The 27,722-nt window shown below is 36.8% G+C and overlaps 2 protein-coding genes across 13 annotated transcripts in view; one reads left to right on the forward strand and one right to left on the reverse strand.

The window, feature by feature from the left end:
* The window catches only part of ME1 (malic enzyme 1), a 164,772-nt gene extending 158,850 nt beyond the window's left edge, over positions 1 to 5,922 (reverse strand). Inside the window, exons 1-2 of one of the 2 annotated variants that reach the window (XM_081294886.1) lie at positions 5,663 to 5,796; positions 4,393 to 4,420 (exon numbers count right to left, since the gene is read on the reverse strand). Coding sequence is in view for 1 of the 2 variants with exons in the window: in XM_081294885.1 (XP_081151011.1) it covers positions 5,663 to 5,740 (78 nt within the window). In the remaining variant the exon portion in view is untranslated. Of the gene's footprint in view, positions 1 to 4,392; positions 4,421 to 5,662 lie in introns of both variants that reach the window. The other variant, XM_081294885.1, reaches the window with a different exon arrangement.
* PRSS35 (serine protease 35) overlaps positions 5,208 to 27,722 on the forward strand; it is a 78,610-nt gene continuing 56,095 nt past the window's right edge. For 2 of the 11 annotated variants that reach the window (XM_081294896.1, XM_081294895.1), the window contains exons 1-3: positions 5,209 to 5,671; positions 6,279 to 6,435; positions 22,255 to 22,327. Coding sequence is in view for 5 of the 11 variants with exons in the window: in XM_081294890.1 (XP_081151016.1) it covers positions 22,320 to 22,327 (8 nt within the window). In the remaining 6 variants the exon portion in view is untranslated. Of the gene's footprint in view, positions 5,672 to 5,913; positions 6,055 to 6,278; positions 6,436 to 7,559; positions 7,888 to 13,515; positions 13,626 to 22,254; positions 22,328 to 27,722 lie in introns of those variants that run through there. The other 9 variants (XM_081294890.1, XM_081294894.1, XM_081294889.1 and 6 more) reach the window with 9 other exon arrangements.

Below are 27,722 nucleotides of genomic sequence, written 5' to 3' on the forward strand. Positions count from 1 at the left end.
AAGTCAAAGCACAAAAATGAAAAATCTCAAACCTATACCTCTCTTCAATATTTCTTGTATTCCATATCACCAGTCTCAAGAGTCCTCAAATCAAATTCATCTTTCTACTTATTATAGCATATATTACTTTGTTTTTGTGATATCCTGCACTACCTCTATTGTTTCAATTGCAGCAAGGTAGTGAATAGCTATGGAGACATATGGCTGTCCATTTCCACTATAATGGTTTTCACGTAAATGGAATTTCCTGTTAAATAATAAATCAGTTTCTCATATTGCTGAGGCAACTCCAGAGAAAGGTAGCAGGTGAAAATTTCTAAATTATGGTATGGTTTACACTAAACAAAAAGAGAACTTTTCCTTAATAATCATTAGATACATTCTCTCTTCCCCACAACACACCCAACTAGTCTTGACATGCCAAGTAGTAAATGGCTACCCAAGCACTTCCGAGAAGCTCATTTTTTATATGTTAATGCTGACCAAAATTAACATTGATAAAACACTATTGCCGCAGTCTGGCTGGGCACAATTCAGGAGCCACTTGTCAAAAGAAACTAACTTTATTTTTAGAACTACACACACCAAACAAAACAGCTCCTCAGGAAAAAACCCTCAGAGCCCAACTGCCACCACTGGCTTCCCACAAGCCTCTCACCCCAACACCAGCCTCTCCATCTCCCACAATCCTCCTGTTCTTGAGGCCGATTGGCTGGGTCACGTTGGTGGAGCCAAAGAAATCCCCCAATGAGCAGCTCCGTGGTCTGAAAGGGCAGGGAAACAGCCCAATGAACATCACCGCAGAGGAGCCAATCAGCTAGATGTTGCTGGGGCCGCTGTGAGCCAATCATCAGCTGGCAGTCTGAATGTTTGCTGGCAGCTGGAAGTTTTCTGGGGCCCCTTTGGCTGTGGCTCTCAACACACTATCATTGGGGACCCAGACCTGGATCCATCCCACCACTGGCAGACACCTACAGAGCTCAGGCTCCAGCACAGGACCACCTCTTCCGACCAGAAGACCACCATGGGAGCTCAGGCCCAGCCCGGATCCACCCACACTAACATACACAGGACTCAGGCCCAGGGTAGGTTTGAGTTCGCCAGTCCCCCCCATATCCTGGCACCCGGGAGCCCAAGCCTAACCCATTTCCATCTTGGGACACTGCAGACATTGCCATAGCCTTCCCCACAAAGTAGCCCCATACGTTTCTGATAATAGGCAGGGCCTAGAAGCAGCTGCATCTCAGAGCAGGCATCCCAAAGACAGTGTAAGGCTCACCCTTTCAGGCCCACCTCTGTAAGATATTCCGTCCATATTGGGACACCTCCACTATTATCTCGAGTTAGCTCGGCTATTGCTGCCACCACCATTAGTTGCAGTAGTATACATTGAGGGACACCAGCAGGGTCCGGAAGCCCAACATCAAGGTGAGGTACAGACAATCTGCACAGGTACTACAAGAATATAGGGTAGAAACTGTAATATCTCAGATCCACACTGCAAGAAAGGAAAATACATAGACAACATGAAAAAACAAGGGAGGAAAGTGTCCCAAACAAACCAGGATATTACAATAACAGAACCCATAGACAGCAAAGTTTATAAAATGTCAGAGAAGGAGTTCAGAAGGTTCATAATTAAGATCTGTGAATTAAAGAATGAGCAAATACAGGCAAAAATTGATCACTCCAACAAATAGATAAGAGAACAAATACAGGTAGCCAAAAATAACTTCAAGAAAGAGACAGAGACTCTTAAAAAAAAAAAAGTCAGAAATCACTGAGATGAAGAAAACAATAAACCAAATAAAAAACACAATAGAAAGCGTAACCAACAGACTAGATCACTTGGAAGAAAGAACGTCAGATAATGAAGACAAAGTATACAATCTGGAAAATAAAGTTGACCACACAGTGAATATAGTAAGAAACCATGAACAGGACATCCAAGAATTATGGGACAGCATCAAAAGACCAAATATAAGAGTTATTAGGATAGAGGAAGGCACAGAGTTACAAACCAAAGGAATGCACAATCTCTTCAATGAGATAATATCAGAAAATTTCCCAAGCATGAAGAATGAACTGGAAAACCAAATACAAGAGACTTACAGGATACCAAATGTACAAAATTACAACAGATCTACACCAAGACACTTTATAATGAAAATGCCTAGCATACAGAATAAGGATAGAATCTTAAAAGCCACAAGAGAGAGGAATAAGATCACATATAGGGATAGACCAATTCGAATCTCAGCAAGTTTTTCAACCCAGACACTCAAAGCCAGGAGATCATGGAACAACATATACCGAGCTCTGAAAAAACATGGATGCCAACCAAGAATCTGATATCCAGCAAAATTAAGCTTTAGATTTGATGATGAAATAAAAACCTTCCATGATAAACAAAAGAATTTACAACTCAAAAACCTGCACTACAGAACATCCTCGGTAAAATATTCCATGAAGAGGAAATGAAAAACAAAGATGAAAATCAGCAGAGGGAGGTATTACACTAAAAGGAAAAACTACTCAGAGGAGAAACCAAGTCAAGTTCCAAAAATAAACAAAAATGGCTGTGAATACAACTCATGTCTCCATAATAACCCTGAATGTTAATGGCCTAAACTCACCAATCAAAAGACACAGACTAGCAGATTGGATTAAAAAATTATATTAACAAGGATATTTATCTTAGGATAATATGCAAACTACCCCTTCAAAAGCCACCTGCTTTAAAAGCTAAGTACTGTTTAAAGACAAAAAGAAATAAAAACATGGCTCATTCATTTCTTAAGTATTTATTTAATGTCCACTGAACATAATATTCTACTAAATATTATAATCCCTGCTCTGTGACAATCAAAATAAATGAACAAGAAAAAAATGAGCATTCAGTAAATACAAAATTATTTAGTACAAAAGTGTTACATGACAATAGGACTAAAATGATTAGGAAAGGTTTCTTAATAGAAATCATTATCAATTAACTAATGACATTTTAATTATAGGAATTACACATAAAAAGGAAAGAATTGAGAGAATCAGCAAATATATTTTAAATAGAAGGCTATGTTGGGAAATTAATGAAATTAATTTGGAGAAGACAGTAAAACTAATTGATAGACTGACTTTACATTCAACATAATAGGACATAATAACATATTAGGAATACTTGGATAACAGAAGGAAAATGTGAAAAAAATGCTAACTAATGTTCATAATTCTAACATACCTATATGGGCAGACCATGATAATGGAAATAAAACCAGAAAAATCACTGTTACCAATTTACAGTGATGAAGATCTGTGTTGGTTTGGTTGAAGAAGCCTTTCCATATCTAAGTACCAGGCTGGACTGTTAGAGGAAAGTTACAATGCTCAGGGATAGTGTCTCTTTGAAAAAAGTCAGCACCAAAAAAAAGGGGAAAAAATAGTTTCTGGACTACTAACAAACTTGAAGGCGTCTTGAGTGTATGGAAAATCAAGACGGTGCCATTTCTCTGGTTTCAATGGTACATGTAAGGAAATACCATTACTTCCATAAGGCACCACACATCAATGTCTTGGGACTGAATGAAAGGTATAAATGTTGTTATATTAATTGCCCCAAAGCTGGTGAACTAGATTTTGAGTCCAACTTGACATAACACAGATAGCAAAACTTCCACTATAAATTTTAAAAATGTGTCCTTTTTTTAGATTATTAATATATTTCTTTGAAATGATAAGAGCCAACTGTCTACCAGATACTGATGAAAGCATTTTATTTGTAATCCTCAAAACAATGTTTATTTCTGACATTTATATGACTGTTATAACCCATATAATCTTTTGGAAAACTTGATTTACTGATTTTATTGTTTTTGTACACTATGACTTCCTCTCTTCATATTTTTATTTTTTCCCATATTTTTTAATTCATGCATTATTGTTGTACATAATGATGGGATGTCGTTACATATTCATATATGCACACAATATAACAATATAATTTAACAATGTCATTCCCCAGTATTTCCCCTTTCTCTCCCCAAAAATGTGTTCTTAATATATTAATGCTGCACCTTTTTACCTTTTGTGGGAGTTCTTTGTGATAATACAATTCTGAAGTAAGTACTATTACAGGAAAACAGGAGTCAAAATGGTTTTAATATCATAAATTCCTAACAAAAACATAGTAAAGGCATAATTACTCTTGCTTGGGATTGCTTATTTCACCTACCTAGTCTTAACAGACACTCTCACCCAGGACTTCAAGAAAATAAAACAGGTTATGTTACTTGATGTGGTCTTATTAAGTGTCAACCCATAATTTGGTCATAAATTTCAACAGGCAGGTAGGTAACACATGAAAGGCATAAATTGTTTTGTCACATCAAAGTTTACCTTTGTTCTACTGAAAATAGGCCCCAACCTGCAGAATAATAAAAAAAGGAAAAAGAATCAAACTGGAAAGTTTGTTTTGAAGAAAAAATAAGCAGAAATCATTTTAAATGTCATACTATATGAACATAAATACTAAACAATCATAGATCTGAAAAAATTGCCTGACACCACAAAAAATAAAAAAACTCACTATAATTTATTAAATAAATCACAAGTCTTTAAGACATAGTAGTGATCAACAAATTGCCAGCAACATGACTGGGGGTTAAAGCTGAGGTCCAATTCTTAAGGAAGAAGGGTATTCTACAAAGAGACAACCAAAATAATTACACAGACCTCCGGTGCTGACCCATGGTATTTTCAATGTACTGAATAAATAGGAAATGTCAGAACTACACACATACAAATACAAAAGGAAAAATCCAGACAAACCTGGCTATCAAATAACAATGTGACTGCTGAGTATGGAAATGATCAATTCTGAGTTACTTTCATTTAAGAGTTATCTTAGGTGTTTATAATACATTACCAGTGAAGAAAAAGGAAATGTTAACAGGATTTGAAGACTCTGAATAGAGCATGACAAAGTCTTATTTAAATAAATAAATAAATAAATACACTCCCAAAAGGCTTGATTTGGAGAAAAATAAAATAAAGAAGAAGAAGAAATTTTAAAAGAAAGAAAATTTTTAAAAAGGAATGGCTTCAACCAAGCTCCCTGCTAGGAAGGGCTTTTCTATCAAGCCATGCCCTGCCAAGGTTCCAAAGCAGAAGCCACCCATCAGGCCTTCCCAGACTCAGAACCATGTCACTCCAGAAACGGAGAGGCCTTGGAATCTAGATGCTTAATGTGATCCAAGGCACTCAGATCCCATTTCGATCCAGGCCAGACCAGCCTGGATCCGCAATAGCCTCCAAGGATTGCCACACTGAGTGGAACCCGTAGAGGTGGGGGGCACACCGTGGCTGACCTGGCAGTCCGCCTGCCACCTTCTTGGTAACACCCAACTCGCACCTCCATAGGTTGGGATAGGGCTTAAGAAGAACAGCCAGAAAGTTGCAAGTTACACGTTTTCCCCGGTTCCCGGGACAGGATGCGGAGGACCGCCCAGCCACCACACCCTGCGGCTCGACCTGGCGGGGCGTTCCCGTCCGCGGAGCCGGCACCCAAGCCCACCGCCCCGCCGTCCACCTGCGTCTTCCCGAGGAGCCTTCGGAGGGCGAGGCCCTGCTGCGGGACCACCCAAGCGACCGGGCGCTGCAGGCTTACCTTGTTGAGGTGGGGGTTTCGCGTCAGCAGGTAGCCGCGCTGGTGGGTGTGGCGGCGGCGGGGGGCCGTGGGCTCCATGGCTGGCGCGGGGCTGGGCAGTGGGGTCTGGCCGGAGCGCGGTGCAGGCGGCGAGTGCTGCTGAGGCGCCGGCGCGGAATGCGGCGGCTACGGTGGCGGCCGCGCGGGGAAAGGCCTTGCGGCCCGGGGGCGGGCGTGGGTGGCGAGAGGGGGTGGGCGCGGCGGGAGGAGCCCGCGCGAAGCCGTGTGCCCGGCCGGGCGGCCTGCGAGAAGCGCTGAGTCATGGCAGGAGATCAGCCCAGCGGACGTGCGAGGAGGAGGAGGAGAAGGAGGAAGAGCTGGGCACTGGCGGTGCCGCAGGGACTTGGGGGCAGGTAGCCGCGGGCCGGGCAAACCCCTAGGACTCTCACCAGGGGCTCCCAGCCACCCTGTGGCCCGCGTCTGTGGGATGTCCCCAGTGCTGACCCCCCCCCCCCAGGGCTCCCCTGCGACCCCGGTGGGGCAGCCCGCCAAGCCCCATCCACATTGGAAGATGGGAGGGGCACAGGACTACTAACCAAGACCTGACCTGAGAGTCTGCCTTTGTGTTCCTCTCTAGTCTTTGGGAAGCTCGCTCTGCAGGACCATCCTGGATACCAGCCATGCCCAGGGGCCTGAGGCAGGAGGGAATCAACCTTGACCTAGAAAGCCTAACCTGCGTGGAACTGGGAGAAAGGGAGAACAGGAGAGCATGAGTCGACACCGTGTCAGTTTCTGTAAAGTATCCAATGGGAATTTTATTTGCTTTTAAAAGACAGGAAAAGTGTTAGGGTGCAAAGGTCCAATGAATAGTCATTTGTCTTGTGCATAATTTCCCTGCGAGTTCTAGAAGCCAGGATGTTCAAGAACCACTGCTCTCTGAATAACCATGGGGAACTCGATCTTTCAGTGCTTCAGTGTCTTTGATAAAACAAGGACATCAGGATATATGATCTTCCAGCGCTAAAATCTTGTTACTGTATTATTGATATTTATACTTGAAGGTTCAAAGACTGGAAGAGTAGTCAGGTCCAAGTCAGCATAACAGGAGAGTTTGTCTGACCATCACCAACAACAACACTGTATAATAACAGCAAACACTAAAGCTTTCTGATGCCCTGATTTTCTTTTCAGTGGATAGGATGATTAGCTTATGCACCTTTCATCTCTACCTACTGATATTATAAAAGATAGTTTCGGGGATTATTTGTTGGTTTTGTATTTCCATAAACTAGACACACTTGCAATCCCAGTGTCCTTTTTTGTTCTCAATTATGTTTCTTTACCTTATAAGAAAAATTTGTACAATAATTGGGTTTGGGCTATACTAACATTAAAAAGCTTTCTTGGCTTAGTTTTTGAACCTTCTAGAATCAGTTGTTTTCATAGAGAACATTTTATGGGCATCACAAAGTTCTTTAAAAACATTCCTTCCATTTAAATGACACCTTTCATTGTGAATTCTATAATCCATAAATAATTAACCCTGCATCATCTGACAAGAAGGTATGCTTTACAAAACTCACTCTCATAATTAACTGAGGCACACTGCAATTAAAAGTGCTTTGTGTGAGACGAAAATAGATTAACAGTAGGCCTGGAAGCCAGACTCAAGATGTTTAAGGAGAAACAAAAATGTTAGTACAACAGAACCTTATTATAATGAAGTTCTTATTAAATAAATTTAGATATATCACCTGTCTTCTGTTTCTGGGTTTTAATATCTACAGCTGATTTATATGGTAATCCATGAAGAATATATGGTCCTTTTCTCCAGGCCAGTATTACAAAGAGATTACAAAAACCTGCTAGTACAGATAAAGTTCACATTTTTCACTTGTATGTTTACTTTTCTTAACAGATCTCCAGTCATCTTGAGTGATAAGCTAAAGGAGCCATTTTGTACATGCATATGTGTTTCAAATACTGGGAAGAACCTGTTTTCTCACATAAATATTAACTAGAATACCAAATTTTTCAATCTTTTGTGAGATTAGGTTTTGTCGCCAAAAATACATAGGAAACAAGTTGTACACAGAAAAATACTCTTTTTCTTTCATTTGCCTTGTAAGAAACTGTGCAGTTATTTTGCGCATAACTGGTAATATTAAGAATAAGTGCTAGAGCTGGTCATGTTGGCAAATGCCTGTAATCGTAGCAACTGGGGAGGCTAAGGCAGGAGGATTGCAAGTCCAAGGTCAGCTTCAACAATCTAGCAAGGCCCTAAGCAACTTAGCAAAACTCTGTATCAAAATAGTAGAAAGGGTTGAGTATGTAGTTCAGTGGTAGAGTGCCTCTGATTACCTATGATATGCCAACCCCTGATCTAGGCCCTAAAATAACAAGAATAATAGATGTTCCTTGACATCTAGAAATTCTATCCTATTGAGACAATAAATAATCTATAACTATATCTTACATGACTCAATATACAAAAAGCACTTAGAACAGTGCCTATCAGATAGTAAGCACTCAGAAGACGTTATTCTTTTCCTTCAAGACCTAGTTCCTCAGGTCAGTGAAAATTTTGTGGAAATTTGAAAAAAAAAAAAAAGATATAGTTCCACAAGTCTGGAGCTATAGCTCAGTGATAGAACTCTTGTCTAGCAACCAAACCCTAAGTTCTATCCTAGCACCAGGAAAAAAAAATGTAAAATACAAGATGTAGTTCATCTTATGAAGCCATCTGCCATTCTCTCACATAGTTATTTATCACTTAATTTATTCAAAAGCTTATTGAACACTTACCATATGGTAAACCACAATCATAGGTCTATGGAAAGAAACAGCCAATACACAAGTAAAGAAGTAGATAATTACAAAATCTGAACTGGGAAAGAAATCAGTGTGCACTTCAGCCATCAGCAACATGGAAACTAATTTCTAAATATTTATAATGTTTTTAAATTGTGTTTTTCATAATTATTGGCATGCTTTGAATCTAACTAATTAAAAATATCTCTGAAAGAAAGGTGTATTTTTTTTTCAGGTAAAACCACAGGATAGTATCAATAATGCTTTATTTACACATTTAAACCTTTGTCCCCCAATGGGGATATTCCTAGAAATATTCTGTCAACATTGAAAGGGAAAACACTTGTTTAGACAAGTAATAATTGATATATGTGTCAAAGACACATTAAAAATAATAGTTTAAAATACAGACTCTAGAATCAGACTTCCTAGACTCCTATTCCAGTTTTGTCACTTGCAACTTAAGTGCCTCTGTCTATTTAGTTCTGGCCCAGGTTTTCTCATGTAGTTGCTATTAAAGAGTTGTTGGCACACACCTACCCATAATGCCCAGCTACTCAGGAATTGAGTCCAGGAATTCAGGCCAGCTTGGGGAACTAGCCAGATACTTTCTAAATAAATAAATAAATAGTGTCTGGGATTGAAAAAAAGGGGTAACTGGCTAGAGTAGCTGGAGTTGTCCAGTCACCACATATCCCGCCCCATCTCACTCTCTCACTCTCCCTCAGTGCATGTGTGTTTCACTCTCTGGTTTCTATCTCTTTTCATATACTCTAAGGATTCTCCATGTATAGTCTTTCATTATGTGCTAGTGCAGTTTCCTCCTAGCATGCCAACCTCAGGACAAACTCTTTACATGGCACCTGCAGGCTTCCAGAGCAAAATAATCCAGGGAATGGGGTAGAAAGTACTTGTTCCTTTAGATAACCTAGCCTTGGAAGTCACATATTGTCCCTTTTCCCATACTAACTTGATCTAAATTGTCACAAAAGCCTGTCTCAGTGAAAGAAGTATCAGAGTCCCACTGAGAGAAGAGCTTGAGTTATGGAGAATCTGTTGCAGCCATTTGGAATACAGTCTTGAAACAGAAATGTGAACAGTTCTATTTAACTGCTTGCTCTCATCACTTTTATATCACTAACTTATCTGAAGTATGTGGTGGGTGGCACACTTGACATAGACGGATTACTGACACTAATATAAAATGTGCATGAGTAAACAAGTCTAAAAGGACTTACTCCAGAAAAGTATTGTAAAGAATATCAACATACCTTATATATAAACAGAGATATGAAAAATTGTGGTATATATGTGTATTAAGAATTGTAATGCAAAAAAGAGTACATGTATAATGGCATAATTTGGCATGAACATATATACAGAGTTATGAAAAATTGTGCTGTATATGTGTAATGAGGAGTGTAATGCATTCCACTATTGTCATGTATTTTAAAAATAAATAAATAAATAGAATATGTGTCAGCTGGGTGAGGTGGTGTATGCCTATAATCCCAGCATCTAGGGATACTGAGACAGGAAGATCACAAGTTCAAAACCAGCCTCAGCAATTTATCAAGGCCCTAAGCAACTAAGTGAGACCCTGTCTCTACATAAAAAATTAAAAGGGCTGGGGATATAGCTCAGCGATAAAGCACCCCTAGGTTCAATCCCTGGTACAAAAAAAAAAAAAAAAAAAGGAGAGAGAGCATGTATAATTCAGTTTAGATCAGGCTTAAAACCTTATTACATCTTTAATGTGTCAGCTGTTAGAACTGATGGCAATTCTTACTATAAAGAGATTTCAAAGTACCTTTCGTTTTCAATGTGACTTAATAATTTCCTTTAATAATTTGAAATCAGCACATTCCTAGAAAAATATGTTAGTGTTCCACCAAAAGATTGAATTATGCATATTACACCATTCTGCAATGTATCTTAACTAGGAGATTACTAAAGCAGACTAGTTGCACAGAATGCTAGTGAGAAACAGTGAAAGAATTACATATTTGAAACAAAAGACATTTGAACCTGTTGGAACTATGTAGTTGGGGCATGGTGGCTCATTCCTGTAATCCCAGCTGCTCAGCAGGCTGAGGCAAGAGGACCATGAGTTCCAAGCCAGCCTCAGTAACTTAGCAAGGCCCTAAGCAACTTAGCAAAACCCCATCTCTAAATAAAATTCATAAAAAAGGGCTGGGGATGTGGCTTAGTGGTTAAGTGACCCTGGGTTCAATATCCAGTACAAAAAAAAAAAGAATATTGTATTAAAAATATGACTAGACCCTGAATAATTAACGAGTAGCAAACTTTTATTCGGAAAATAATATGCTCCAAGACTGTTCATAGTGTGGTTTATTGTGTAGATCCTTAATGTGTAAAGTTTGTGTAAAGAATATATTCTACTTTTATATTCAAGAACAGAACACTTTTAAAATTTTGGAACATACTCAGGGAAAGGATATAATCAAAACAGTACTCTAATGCTGTGCATGGTGGTACGCACCTGTGGTAGCAGCTCTACTCAGGAGACTAAGTCACAAGGATCACTTAAAACAAGGAGTTCAAGACCAGCCTGAGCAACATAGTAAGAGCCCTTTCCCAAAATAAATAAGTAAGTAAGTAAGTAAACAAACAAATAAATAAATTCTATAAAATTTAAGAGATTACAATTTTTTCTCTTTTGTTCCGAAAATAATTTGAGATCATGATTCAGCATTATAGTTCAATAGACTCCTGCAGTATGGATACTTTAAAACCTCTGATTATTTGCCAGTGGGCATGAAACCCAACCACATACTTCGACTCTGAGATGGGGAGGATAAGTTTCATAATACCTTACTCTGCCAAACACCTGTGCAGATCCACCCTTCTCTTCTTACTTGGAAATAACCAGATTAAATAAACAAAAAATGATCTAAAGTTAAAAATACTTTGCATAAATTTTAACCCTTTTTATGACAATATAGATCAAATTTCTCATTTAAGCACCCACTCACCTAAATAACAGATTATCATATAATTTAATTAACAAATAATTTTTAATTACAACATGATGCTAACAGTAATCTTTAAATAATACATTCTGTGGCTTTTTACTTCAAAGTATCTACCTATTTTGAAAATACATTAGAGAAAATGCACATTAAAGATGATTTATTTTCAAGTGTAGTTTTTAGACACAAAAAATAATGGTTTAAAAAACTTATATAGATTTCTCCTTGGAATAAGTAACTAATTGTTGCTTTAAAATTGAAATTTGCCTTCTTATTTCAAATAGATATTATAAAATAATAAATCAAAACTGCATAAAGTAAAAAATTAGCCTTATCAAGTTGTTTTATTTAATCTGAATAATCTTAAAAGGTAGAATATTCTTTGTTTTGGAAGTTAACTCAGAACACATGGGCTTTGTTAGTTCAAAGTACATGAGCAATAACTAGTGATTAGTATCTACTGACCTGCCAGAAATATAAGTAAACCAGTATTAAACACCAACTATCAATCTGCAGTGTCACCAGAAACTTGGCATTTTAAATCCAGTTCTAAGCAGAAGCTCCTAACATAATGGCAGAGCTCCAGACCTTCTGGTGTATGGGCGAGGGAGAATATGTGCATGAAACCCTGTACTTAGGAGAGTTATACAAGAGATTCATTCATGACAGATGAAGAGACCTGAGAGAAGGCACGTAGGCCAGAGTAGAATTTTGGAGTCTTAAAATAAATTTTGTCATAATGAAAGCAGCAGGACTAAACTGTTCTCTGAAAGACATGGTTCAATTTCTGAAGGGAATTTGGGAAATCTCTAGGCAGAAATGGGAAAAAGACATATAGATTTGGTAAGAAAGTTATTAAGTTTCTCTGGGAATTTGAAAGTAAGTAGGCTTTGGGTATTAGTTTTTCACAGAAGTCTATTTAGTTATTCAAGACTTCCAAACTGGACTGGAGCTTATATTGATATTGGATTCTCTATATGCAATTATTTACTTTCAAGCTGTTTATATTTGGGTTTGGAGACAAGCATCCCTTGCTGGAACCATATGCAAACAAATTCAAGTAGACAGCTAACACTTGCCCTGGGTTCACCCCACCCCCATCATCCTACCCCATAGGTGATTTGTCATCTGTGGCTAGTGGTACAGAAAAGCAGGCTCCCCAGTGCATTTCCTTCTCCTTTCACTATGGAAGTTGCTCTATCTTATAGTTAAATAGAGCTGTGGAGAGACCTAAGATCATTATATCCCCACTGTGACCTTAGTGTGGTGCAAAACAAGGGCAAGGCAAGAATTAAGGTTTATGAGGTGAGCCAAAACTCTACAAAAAGACATTGAAGAATCTCCATGCACTCTGTCTTCATTCCTTACCATTCCTTTATTCATAAAGTCTACTAAACACACACACACACACACACACACACACACACACACACACACACACAAATATTCTACATGCTAGTTATTTCAAAACCAGTAATTATTGTTGTGAATCTAAATATAAAATTATTTTATCATCATAATTGTAAGGATTTTTCCCAGTTATCACCTTTTTCCTCATTTAATTCATTTAATGAAATCAACTGTCAGTTTTAATAAGAAATTGCTAATACTTCTCCCCATGCAACCTATTAAAATGAAATAGAGTGGAATGCTACAAAGAAAACCTTAGGCAGAAAAAAAGCATTGTTAGAGAACCAAAAGATCAGATAATTTTTTCAAATTGAGGCAACTAAATCTTGGTGAGTGTGGTTTTGCTGGAAATATGCTACTCTGACAAAGAAATACTACTGTTTAACTGACATGTATCTTGAAGGCTATTGTAGTAATCCCTAAAATGTCAGTTTTCCTGGCAGTAGATAAAATAGGGTCTTGATGTATTAGTTATCCACTAATGTGTAAAAACACATATCTCAGTGACCTAAAGTAATGACTTTTTTTTCCTTTTTTTGTACTTCTTTGAATAATTTGTTTATTGATTGATAGATAATTTGGTGGTATCAGGAATTGGACCCAGAACCTCATATGTACTACCTCTGAACTATTGGCCTAATAACAATATTTTTCTTTCAGTTTTTGTGGGTAAGGAATCCAGAGGCATCTTTGCTGGATACCCTGCCTCAGAGACTCTCTTAAGGCTGAAGTCAAGGTCATAACAAGGGCTGCCTTCATCTCAAGACTTGGTAAGAGAGGGTCAGATTCCAAGCTCTTCCTTATGGATATTGTCAGGATTCAGTTGCCTCACCATGTGGTCCTCCATAGGACAGAGCCAACATGGCAACTTGCTTCACTAAGAAAAGCAGTCAAGCAAGAAGAGCAAGAACAATAGATAAAAACAGAGAGAAACAAGCAAAATGCAAGTTAAGGTCTTTTATAACCTAATTTCAGAAGTGATATCCCATCACTTTTGCCATATTCTGTTAGTTAGACATGAGTCACTATATTTAGTCCACAGTCAAGGAGAGGAGATAGTACACAACTGTGAATAGCAGGAGGCAGGGATCTTTGGGTGCCTAGGAAGCTGCCCACTCCACCTGTATGTAGAATTCTTTATCATACCAGAGCTTTTGCAGGTCACTAACATTTACAAAGTTAGTAGATTTCATTTTAATAAAACATGGTCTGTTTTTATATTCTGATATTTAAAATATTTTTGGAAATGATTTATTATATAAAGCTTAAATAATTGCCTAGTTTTTATTTGTTAATAATTTATTTGAGAACTCCTGAATTTTTTTTCTAAATAAAATTAAGGAAAATCAGGAGGAAAAAAAATCAAACAAATTTTTTTTAACATGTTTCAGTATTAAGCTAGATGATATCATAGAAGACAGTTTCTTTGGTATACGTATCATTCAGTAGTTCTCATTTTATAAATAAGACAAAGGGCACTCAAAGATGGACATTAACATTTTTTTCAAAAAAAATTAATAAAAACTCACCAAAAAAGCCCTGCTCAATTTTTCTCAAATGTTCCCCCTTCTCGTCTAGGTCAAGTGTTCTCAACTAGATATTTTTGTACATTTGATGCCAAAACTTCATGTATAGGTGTTTTTTTTCTCTATGGAGAGTTAATAGCTTTCATGAAGTTCTCAAAAAAAGCAAGAACATTGCCCTAGGTGGCAAGAATTTAGGCATTGCATTTTCATATAGAGTTTCTTTAATTTACTTCAAGAATTTGCTTCATGTAGCAAAATAATAACAACAAATAAGGCAAAATGTATTGAATTTGCCTTTAAATGGCTCATTTCATCAATTTAATTAGTGTTGAGCTCCACGTTCATTCAACAAATATTTGTTGAGTTTCTACTAGATGCCAACCACAGTTGTAGGCAATGGAAATATAAATCCCATCCTCAAGCTCACATTCCTGGGCAAGAGAAGTGGCAAAAAATAAACATAGTAATGTGTATAATACCAACTGTGATGAGTGTTGTGGAAAAAAATAAGCAGGATATACTTGAAATCTTTGAAGCTTTAATGGAAAGATACAGTTTACCTTAAATCACCTCTTCTGATATTGCATAAAACCTTTTAGCATGAGCAAAGTATACTCTGTTCAATCCAGTAAATATTTATTAAGTATCTAATATGGATTAAACCCATAATAGTGCTCAATGCTGGGGAGGGGCAGAGATAAGCACACTGCTCTGAAATTTTTATTGGCTAGGTTTAGAGGGTACAACTTCCTTTAGAAATCTTCCTGGACTGAGTTAAGGATTCCCCCTCTCTGAGGACACAATACAATGAGCATATCTTTATTGAATTGTCTTCCAGGTTGTATCTCTTTCCTACTTGATTGTAAGTTCTTTAAAAGCAAGATCTATCTTTCATTAGTCTTTTAATCTCTAGTGCTTAGAGCATACTAGGAATTCAATTAATGTTCATTGACCTACATTTGTAGATTTAGGTTGACTACAAAAAATTGTGGCTGGCCCAGAACATTCTCTAACTTTCCACCTTCAGCAGTAAGATACACACTGTTTGACATCTTTCATGTCTCAATAAAAACAAGTGAATGTCATTAACATGAAATCTATTCCAATCTAAGAAATATCTTAACCAAGATTATACCCATTATCTCAAAGGAAAACCAGTCAGTGTTTTAACAACCAAAATTCATTCTCCCTCTTTTCTGACCTAAACCTATGCAGCAGCTCTACCTACCATAGTCTAGCTCAACTCTTGCCTTGAGGTCAGCAGCAGGGAGTTGGGAAATGGAGAGAAAAAAAAAAAACTCTTGTGAAGGTGATGACCACTACATTTGCCTTTTTTCTTGGCAAGTTTTAGAAAACAGATACAGTTTAAGGACAGATAAAAATTGAATTGAACTTCTCAAGGTCAGTATGTTTTATGTGTATATTGTATCAAGATAATTATATCATGTTACTTTTTTCCTCTGAATAAGGACTAATTCTGTGCTCACACCCAGCAAAATTTTTGTTGTTTTTGTTCTAAATTTCTCTCAAAGGCAAATGCTTTCCCACATTCAGAAATGCATTCTTGGTCTTCTGAGTATTCGTTTTATGCCAAGATTCAAAGTTTTCATTCCAAACACCTTAGTTTTTAAGTATACACTACACAGAAAAGAACATTTTATTTTTATGTTTGACTAACTCAAGTAGTTAATCATTATTTCAATGAGTTATTGAAAAAAATTTTTAATTTAGAAGTACAAATAGAAATTCTAATAATCTAACTTTTTGTGAATATAATAAATGTGAGGACATGGGGTCAAAGGTCTAAATTCATTGTATTGATACATAATATATTAACACAAGTATTAACATGATACTATTCCCCAGATAGACTAGGATTTATTTATGTATTTATTTACTTTTTCTGATGCTGAGGATTGAACCCAGTGACTTGGGCATGCTAAGCAAGCACTTTATCACTGAGCTACATCCCCAGTCCTTTTAAATTTTATTTTGAAGTGGAGTTTTGTTAAGTTACCCAGCTTGGCCTTGAACTTACAATCCTCCCACTTCGGCCCCTCAGGTCATTGGGATTGCAGGCATTTTTGAAGCTGTAGTTATTTGTTTCTAGCAGTATTGAAAATTAAACCTGAGGCCTCCAGCATACTAGGAAGAGAATTACCACTAAACTATACCCCCAGGCCTATTTCTTGAAAAATTTACTAAGGCTCTGAAATATTTTTGTATTTGCTAAAATGCCCATTTCATAATCCAAGCAACTTGTTATTAAAATTATGAATGACGTGGAGATTGATGAATAGCGGAGTATAGTGAAGAATTAAATTTAAAAAATCTCTCCACAGGCTGATTGAAATTAACAAGAAAAATGGTAACAAATGCAAATAAAAGGTTCTCATTTGGAAATAAAACTGCAAATATCCAAATAGGAGTTCCTGTGGAAAAAAACTGGATACTTTAAATTGATGACAACTTGGTCAGTATTAGGCTATGTTCTCCAATTGGGCTACCAAAAAAGATAACCTGAGCTTAGGTACCATTAGTAAACAAAAAGAAAGGATGCTACCACTGTATGCCACGATATTGGAACTACATCTGGAGTATTGTTTTCAATCAAAGAACAACTTTAAAGACAGCATTGATCAAATAGGAGTCTTCCCAATTGAAATTTTTTGTTGAAATCATGTTATATAAGAAATAGTTGGAGCCAGGAGTGGTGGCACACATGTTAACCCAGTGACTTGGGAAGCTAAGTCAGGAAGATTGCAAGTTCAAGGCCAGCCTCAGCAACTTATAGAAACTCTATCTCAAAATTTAAAAGAATAAAAAAAAACTAGGGATACAGCTCAACAGCAATGCAACCTTTGATTCAATCCCCAGTTACCCACCACTCCCAAAAAAAGAAAGAAAAAAGTTGGAGGTATGGTGATATTCAGCCTGAAAAAGAAAAAAACTAAAGACATATTAACTAACTTAACCAATTTGGTATTTTTTTGTGGACTGCTTCAGAAATCATAAATAGGACCAAGAGGTAGGTCTGTCTTTTGGATTTCAAATTACCTGACAGCCTCAGCAACATCATACCTAAAGCCACCATCCTGACACCAGTCCATAACCCTGCTTTAATTTTCTCTACAACAGGTATCATTATCTATTCAATTTTTTTACCATAAACTTCATTCATTTACTGTCTAATGGATTGTTTCTTCTTAGTAGAATATAATCTCCCTGAGAGTAAGTTCCCTTCCATCTTGTTCCCAGTTACATACAGTTCCTTGAATAGTCCTCTTATAAATAGTTATTGAATGAAATAATGTATAGGGAGTCAGATTTAGGCTTACCAGAAAAAGAATTTTCTATCTGTAAGGACAGAGGGGACTACTAAACATTGAGAATGTTTTACATTAAGTAGTTTTATCTTCATGCAGTTTTTCATCAGCTATTTTTTGAACTCATATGCCAGATAAGACAAGACTCAGAGAAAGTAAAAAAACTGCTCTCACTTATGTTGCCAGAATTGGAATTGTAAGTCGTCTTCTCTGTTTCCAAAGCCAGTGGGATTTCTACTATACCATACCATAAATGGAGCAGGGGTTTTGTGAAAATGAATTTTCCCATCACTGGTGGATTTTAAACCAAGATTAGATGATCATCCACAAGAGTGCAATTGTGCTAAATAATAGATTCTGGAATTGAGTGGGATGTTGGACTAGCTCCAACTCTAAGGCTCTGCTATTCCATGAGAGAAGCAGCCCATACATGATAGGAACAGATTCTATTTTGGAAATAACAAATAAGAAAGAAAAAATTCCCTCAAAGTGTTGCTTGAAACCCAAGAATGTGAACTTACACAATTGCTGGGACATTATCTCTTAATCCTAGTTGGATGGTATGGAAAGTGGACTCAGAAAAATACTTGTTTCAAATGCAATAGTGCTTCTAGTCTATAAGTAAAATACAAGAAGAAAATTTTAAAATTATAAATTGGAAAATTCTTAACAAAGTGAGAAAATTATACACTGATCTCATGTTCCAGGGTGAGCGTCTAAGTAAAACTTATATAATAAACTCAGAAAACTGAGTCAAACAATGAAAACAGAAGCAGATACTGGCAATGTCCCAGGGATCGTTCTTAGAAAGAATTAGTCTACCTACTACAGGATCAGGGCTTATAGGATTAGCTGCCACAAATCACTTGAAAATGAAACAATATAGCTACTTATTATTTTATACCCTGAATATATACAGAATCATGTTTTTTTAAAAAATTGAGTACTTAAGTTTTTTTTTTAAGGTATCAGTGTATACCAGACCATCTCATTAATCAAAAATGTTTACTTCAGGGGTTTGAGTCATTACATTTGGACTTGCATACAAAAATATTATAAAAAGATTATTTTATAATATAGAAGTAAAACAACAAACCATGTCTCTAGGGACTAACTTTGTGACAGTTTTTCCAAAAGAGTAAGCATGTTTCAACTTCCCAATTTTGTGAATTCTTTTTGGTTTAGCTTTCTAATGTTTGTAAATAAAGATATTTATATTTAATATTCTTAAAAGTCTATGCTAAGTTTGGTAACTATTTACATAAAATTAACATGTTTCTTAGTTGATTTAAAAATTAAGAGTGGACTGGGGGGTGTCACCCAGTGGAGGAGCACTTGCCTAGCATGTGTGAGGTCCCAGGTTCAATCCCCAGTACTGGGAGAATAAAAGAATATTGTAAATTAAATATCTTAAAAGTATTATTAGAATTTACTTTAATGGTCTTTATTAGCAAATCATAACCTTATCATTTCTACATTGTATAAACCTGAATAGTTTTATTTATTTAATTTTTTATTGGTGCATAATAATCACACCTAATAGTGGGGATCATTGTGAAAATAATTGTACATACACATGACATAATTTGGTCAATTTCATTTTCCAGTATTTCCCTTGCCTTTCCCACCTCCTTCCCAATTCCCATTTCACCTTCCTCTCCCCTACTGGTTTTCCTTCTGTTTTCATGAGATTCTCACTCTCCTAACCTCTCACACACTACACCTTTTTTCCCTCTTAGTTCCACATGTGTCAGAAGAAATTTAACCCTTGACTTTCTGAGTCTGACTTATTTTGCTTAACATGATGCTCTCCAGTTTTATCCACTTTCCTACAAATGACATAGTTTCATTCTTCTCTATGGCTGAATAAAACACCAATTATTACACTTTTTTAAAATCCATTTACCTGTTGGTGGATACCTAGGCTAGTTTTATAACTTGAATATTGTGAATTGCACAGGTTAAATTAATTTTGCTTAAACAAGGTAAACATTTCTAGCCAAGTGGTGAGTCATATCTGCTTGGCATAAGATTCAGAATAAAGGTTAGTGTAGAACACCTCCCTACTCAGAAAAATTATGAAATGACCTGCTAAAATGTCCTAATTGTTAAATGTCAACATGGCAGAACCTAAGATGAGAAGTTCCAGTATTCTGCTTTTGGTTGAATATAACACCCCAAACCTCCTGAAACAGAAAGAACAATTCATTCAATATGATTCTTTCACATAAATATCCTGGTCAAGTTATAAAAATTTTACCATCTGTAGGGGCAACTTATGACTATACAATTCCCAATAAATCACTGAGATGAAACCAGTAAATGAGTGAAAATACATAATAGTAATTAACAAAAGAGAAAAAGCCACATCAAGCTAGGTGTGGTGACACATGCCTATAATCCCAGTGACTCAAGAGGCTGAGGCAAGAGGATTACAAGTTTGAGGCCAGCCTCAACAATTTAGTAAGACACTGTCTCAAAAACAGGGAGGCAGGGGTGGGGATATAGCTCAATGTTAGATCATCCTTGGGTTCAGTCTCTAATGCTACAAAAAGAGTGTGACAGGTAGGAGAAAGTCACATCAGATGTAGGAGACACTAGCTATAGCCCATGGTTCAAAAATATGAAATTCCTGAAGTCTGGAGCTATAGCAGCTTCATTTCAAATGAAAGCTAATTGTAGTATACAAAGATCCTCATATTCTTCTGAAACACATTTGCCAAAATTGTTCCTTTCTGCCATTAAATATCATTAAATATGCTATCCCCTCCCCCGAGTATCCCATTTTCTTAAATATGTAATTCACCACCAGAAGAAGAGATAATTTCTTTTAAAACATGTAATTTATAAAATCATGCCTTTACATAAAAAAAATCTTAAGAGTATGTCTTTGTAGTCTTTATAAAGGATTTTGTTAGTTTTAACTCTTCCAAGGAAAAGAGTACATCATCTTTATCATGCAAGAGTACATTATTATTAAATGTCTCAAGGGTAACCCAAATGCTTACAATTTATTATTTTCACATTTGGCATTTGTTTGAGACAACAGAAAGAGAGTGATTATTTCCAAAATTGAATAACTTCCTGTAGACCACAAAACAGCCAGAGCATCTGTATTGTAACAATGAGGGACTTTACACCCACACCACCAAGGCCCTATTGTTTGTTACATTCTAGACTTTCATGGTTTTGCACAGTTTATTATGGGCTTTTTGAAGGAGTCCGAGAAAGAAACTAGTATTGCAGACAACCTATTCTGTATTAGGCATAATGGGGTATTTTCGTATATAGTGTTTTACTTAATTCTCATCTCTGTCCTCCAATGTTAGTACAGTGTCTATAGGTTCCAATGATAGTGTCTCTTTGAGGATGGATCCAGGTCATAGACATGACATTTGGTAGCAGAAGTTTTTCTCTTGATAAAATTATGATCAGTTAAAGTTGAAGGGTGTTTTGTCCAATATGGCAGCCACAACTCAAACTTGGCTATTTTAGTTTTGATCAATTAAAATTCAGTTCCACAGTCTCAATTGCCACATTTCAAGTGCTCAATAGCTCAATAGCCCTGTCTGGCTTGTGGCTATTATGTTAAACAGTGCAGGTGATAAAACATTTCCATCATTGCAGAATGTTCTATTGGATAATGCTAATTAGAGGTTTATAGCAATTAGAAGAGATGGCATTTGTTTGTTTGTTTGTTCATTCCTGGAGATTGAACCCAGGGGTACTTAACCACTAAGCTACGTCCCCAGCCCTTTTTATTTTGAGACAGGGTTTCCCTAAGTTATTTAGGGCCTCATTAAGTTGCTGCAGATGGTTTTGAATGTGCAATCCTCCTGCCTCAGTCTCCCAAATTGCTGAGATTATAGGGCTGACAGTAATTACACTAAGCAAGAATTAATTCAATATTATATGATGATTTAGCATGTGACCATTGACCAAGATGGTCTTAAGATTCCCCTCCTGGGAAGAGTTGTAAATGGAGGCCAGTGGCCTCCATTTTTTGAGAGCATTTTCTTTAGAAAACTTGTAAATTCTTTCTCTTTGAGATATATGGAACTCTTTTTAAAATCTTTTTACCAGTTTTACAACTCAGTAATATCTTCCTCAAGGGTAGAGTAGCCATCTCTTTGAAATGCAATCATCAAAGGCAATAGCAGCCTTGTTTCCCAGTTCCTGTGGGAGAGTAGGAACCTAAATTCATGGGTACCTTGTAAAACGACCTCCTGTCATAAAGATATGAGAAGTTGATGTTTTTCCCCTTAGGATAAAGCCAATTAGCAAACAGCTGGTGTATGACTTCCCCCTAATGTCTTCCAGTACTTTCCTACCAGCTCACCTCAAACCTTTAAAAACCTTACTTCCTCTGCCTTATTCTTCCCCATTGCAATTTGCCTTGTATGAAGTTTTACTTGTCTATTTAACTTTGTTTTAATTTTTAATTTGACACCAGCTTTCAGAAAATGAAAATATTAATTGTTTTCACAATGTAAGTCTTAGATTATTTTCAAAATAGTTTTGAAATCTTTATTTCTGTTTTGACACAGGGAATTGAAATCTGGATCTTGCTCATGCTAGGCATACACTTGATCACTGAGCCACAACCCATGTGATGTTTTCGTAAGTAAACCAACCGCTAAGTGGTCTGTATAGGTAATCATATAGCAATGTGGGCAAAGTGAAATGGTTGGATTTCAAAGGTAACCCCAATTCCAATATTTGAGGGTATGTAGTTGCAATTACCTGTAGCTATACTGATACCATTTTAGCACCACCCATACCTTTTACTTAGTTTAACAACTGTAAACATAACAGATCAGGAAGCCAAGTTTTTTAGTCTAGGAACCTTTCTTCTGGAACATGATCTTCCTCTAGCTAAATATAAAATATCCCTGCTAGGTTCATTGGTGAATCCTTCTAGCAGTCTTCTTCCATTATGATTCTCAGGCCTAGCCAAGGCTACATGCAGCTCAAATCTATATTTCCAGGTCTCCTCAGAATTCATATTCTCTGCAAACCTGAGGAAATGAATCATTATGTCTTTCAGCTTCTTCTCAGCATTGTGCCAAAGTTAAGTCACTATTAATAAAAAATACTTTTGTTCAGAAAGTAAATACAATAGTTCATAGAGTGACAGTTCTTAAGGATATTTTTATTTTCTTTTTAAAATTTATTCCAATTAGTTATACATGACAATAGAATGCATTTTGACACAGCATAAATAAATGGAGTATAACTTCTCATTCTTCTGGTTGTACATGGTGTAGGAATACACCAGTTGTGTAATCATATATGCACATAGGGTCATAATGTTTGATTCATTCTATTATCCTTTCTACCCCCAAGCCCCTCCCCTCCCTTCACTCTTCTCTGTCTAATCCAAAGTACCTCTATTCTTCCCTAACTCCACCCACTCATTGTGAATTAGCATCCACATATCAGAGAAAACATCTGGTGTTTCCTTCTTTAGGATTGGCTTATTTTACCTAGCATGATATTCTCCAGCTCCATCCATTTACTGGCAAATGCTATAATCTCATTCTTCTTTTTTTTTTTAAAGAGAGAGAGAGAGAGAGAGAGAGAGAGAGAGAATTTTAACATTTATTTTTTAGTTTTCGGCAGACACAACATCTCTGTTTGTATGTGGTGCGCTGAGGATCGAACCCAGGCCGCACGCATGCCAGGCAAGCACGCTACCGCTTGAGCCACATCCCCAGCCCTCTCATTCTTCTTAAGGCTGAGTAATATTCCATTTTTTTGTGTGTATATATATATATATATATATACACACATATATCATATATATATATACACACATATATCATATATATATATACACACATATATCATATATATATATATATATATATCACATTTTCTTTATCCATTTATCTATTGAAGGGCACCTCGTTTGGTTCCATGGCTTAGCTATTGTGAGTTGAACTGCTATAAACATTGATGTGATTGATGTGGCCACATCACTGTAGTATGCTTATTTTAAGTCCCTTGGGTATAGACCAAGGAGAGAGATAGTTGGGTCAAATGGTGGTTCCAATCCAAGTTTTCTAAGGAATCTCCATACTGCTTTCCATATTGGCTGCACCAATTTGCAGTCCCACCAGCAATGTATGAGTGCACCGTTTTCACTACATCCTCACCAACATCATTTCTTTTCTTTTTTGCAGTGCTAGGCATAGAACCCAGGGCCTCACACTGTACTAGGCAAGCATTCTACCACTGAGTTACAACCCCAGCCCTCTCTTTTCTTTATTGTGGCATCCTGGGTGATTTACTTGTGTTTTCACTGACCATAAAAGAGGATCAAAATTATTGGCACTCGTTCAGTTCAGATTTTAAAAGAGATGGCTTTTGTGGGGAAGGGAATATATATGAGGAATCACAGGATTTCATATAACTAAACATTCCCAATAATATATAAACGTATATATAAATTTCTGATTCCTTATAATTTTCAAAAAGTTTTCATGTTAATTCTTTTAATCCTTCCAACAATCCTATGGGGCAGGTGTTAAACCATATTTTGCTAAAACAAGACATGAAACTAGGAACCCTAGAGAAACTGAGTGGCAACCAGTGTTTACAAAACAGTTGTCTACCTCTGTTGTCCCCACTTCTCACTGTCTTTCTCTATACTCCATGGCAATTTATGCTTGGGCTTCTTCCACTTTATTAAAACTATTCCCACCAAGATCTTTTGGTCCTTATCTATTCATGGTATCATCAGCACTTGGCTTCCTGGGCCACACCTTCACTTGGTTTCTGGGATACAACACTCATTTGTTTTTCTCTTGCTTAACTTGTTTCCCTCCTGAGGACTTGACTTCCTTTAACTCAGAGCTTCCTAACAGGCAGGAAGCAAAGAGATGTTAACTGTGTCACTCAGGTGGATTCTGGCATTGCAGAACTTCCTGGTTGGTTGCTATCATTTTACTTTTATTCTGGGCTCCTATGGGGGTCATTGAAGAAGAGTAGACCTGAAAATGTATCTATCTTCTTTCTAGAACCATATTATTGCTTTCTAGTAAGTTCTCTAGTTCTAAGAGAGGCCAAGTTGGACATCAACTTTAGTAGCCCAAAGAAGAGAGTACATAGCTTAAGACACAGTGACAAAGAATCCAGGTAGGGGTTATTTTCTATTGGAGCTTCAAGTAGAGGACCAAATTCCATCTTTAAATATGTAGTTCTAACTACAGTGATATTAATATCCATTGTAGCTGAAGTATGAATATCCTAACAGTGTTCATTCATCAGGAGAGAATTTGAATTCAAAACTGTTCTTAAAAAAAGCTATTCTTATCTTTATGAGAAAATTGCTATTACATTTATCAATAAGAAAGGAAGAGCTAAGAGATTCTTTAAGTATAATTTCAACTGTCATAATTTCTTGACTGATTATAAAAATATTCGTAAGAATATTTTTTTTTACTTATATGTAACTTACCTATAGGGTGCTATATGAATGCTATTTTCTATGTGCTATGGTATGTAAAAAGCTGGATAGTGTAGTCTTCCACCCTTTCCAAAAACATAAGCACTTGCTAGGAGATTTTGTCCTTGGTCCTCTTCTCATAGTCAACCTGTTCTTGCTGGGTAATTTCACTATGCCAGTTACACCAGAATGTTGATGATTTCAAATCTTTGTCTTCAAACTCATATCTCTCCTGAACCCCAGACCCCATAGTCAACTTCTTGCTATAATTGGGGGTACCACAGTCATTGAGACTATAAGACCCACATGGGATAATAACATGATTTCTGAGTGGCTTGAATTTAGATTATCAAGATGGGCTTGGAGATGTAGATGTTTGGGCATCACTTTGGGATAGAGTACTATCATTTTCTCTTTTGAGACAGAGCTCCATCTTTAAGACCTTCCTTGAACCCATCTCCCATGAAAGCAAAGAGAGAGTGAAGGAATATCATCATCTTGAGGAGCCTAAAATGCTGGCTAGGTGTAGTACATAGTCTCTGAGACTTTAACCGACTTTAACTGCACTGCAATAGAAGCAAACTTGTCATGCATTAAAATTAGCAAGCTCATGATGTTAAATAAAATTACTCACTGGACACTCATGAAAAATGACAAGACATACTTTGTTTAAGTTAACTACAGTGGGGAGAGGGACTTGTATATAGAAGTTAATTCAAATTTGCAGAAACAAAAGGCAGAAGTCTTTTTAAAAACATTTCTATGTGCTCAAGGGAAATACTGAAGGATGTCAGTGGGGATGTGTTCATTGTGTTGGTGCTTATCAAAGTTAGGCTCCTACTCTCCCACAGACTGGGTGGGGGCAGGGCTAAACTTCTTGAAGATTATATTTCAAAGTGATGGCGCCCAGGTCCTTGAGAAAGATATTCCTGGAATGTAGAAGATAAATCCCAAAGAGAAAGTAAATTCACAACTGCAAGTTTTCTAAAATAAGTGCTCAAGGAAAGGGAGGTCAGGGGCCTGTTTTGGCTGGACTAAATGGTAAATTCTTTTGACAGCATTGAGTTTTCTCAGGCACACATTTTAAGAGGTCTAGGATTGTCCTCTTAGGAACACAGCCTTGAGCTGATGGAAACTATTCTAATGTTTGTTCCATCTCTTGAGGTTTGGGGAGAAGTGAAAGAATTGTGCTTTCAGTTGCAGTTCTTACAGGCCAAGGTAAGGTCAAGAAAAGGGCTCAGAAGAATCTGATTCAAGTTTAGTCAAGGACAGAGTCATTGTCAACCACAGTGGGAATCTACGTAAAGTTCTTCTATCACATTGGTGCTCTCAAAGAATTTTTTAAAAGCTGTTAATTTTTTACTCTACTTTAAAAAATAGTTAATACTTAACATCTTTTGTAAAAAGTAAAAGTCAGACTAGATGAATTTGAGGTGTCTTATCACCAATGGCCAAGAGACTGAAATTTAACTCATATTTGTGAACTGTGGGGCTAAGAAGAGAACTTATTAGAGAAGCAAATTATCCTATAACTCATGAGGCTGAGGCAGGATGATGCCCAGTTTGAGGCCAGCCTCAGCAACTTAGCAAGACTCCACTTGAAACAAAAAAGTAAAAAAGGTCCAGGGATGTAGCTCAGTGGTTAAGTAGCCCTGGGTTCAATCTCCAGTTAAGAAGAAGAAGAAGGAGAAGGAGAAGAAGGAGGAGGAGGAGGAAGAAGAGGAGGAAGAGGAGAGATATGAGCAGATTCAGGTTATATTTGAAATTGAATAATTTTCAGATGGATTAGATGTAAGAAAAGGAAGAATTATGGGGGCACATGGATTTGTGGCTTGAAGGAAATACTGGGGAAAATAAGTTTGGGAGGACGACATGAGTTAAATTAAAAAAGAAATGTGAATTAAGTACTGCATGTATGAGTCTAGAATTTGGGGAAGGGTTTGAGCTCAAGATGTACATTTGGAAGTCATCAGCATATAGATAATATTTAACACATCACCTTTTGAAGAACACAAGAATGAAACATTGTAGCCAAATGGCCGGATAAGGCAAATACAGTTGTCTCTATCATTTATTACCCTTAATGGTAGTTATTATATATTGCATATATGTATTTTATATGTTAAATGTTCCCTTAGGCACACTCAGGAATAGGGGGAATAGAAAAAGAGAGACCCTGCCATTATGTTTTATAGTATTGTAATGCTCAAAAGTATATATTGATTTCTCACATCAACAGTGCTGCACATGCTAAGAAAAACAGTATATTCACTGCATGATATAAAAGTAGAGAACAGAAGTTTCTGTTATTATCTCTTGGTGCATTCCTGAATTATTACACAAAAATTATAGTAAATGCAAGGACTTTTAGTTGTCACTCTCCTTGAATTAAAGAGTGTGGAACAGAAGAGCTTTATATGATATTTCTCCCAGAGGCCCATCTGAAGCCATGCTACACTGTATCATTTATGATTCCTGCTGATTGCAGTAAATATTTCATGGCACATTCCCAAAGAGTGACTGACAGTTTGATTATGGTTTGCTGATTCCACATCTCCATTTCTC

This window comes from Spermophilus citellus (assembly GCF_964194105.1).
Source record: "Spermophilus citellus genome assembly, chromosome: 5".
NCBI lineage: Eukaryota > Metazoa > Chordata > Mammalia > Rodentia > Sciuridae > Spermophilus > Spermophilus citellus.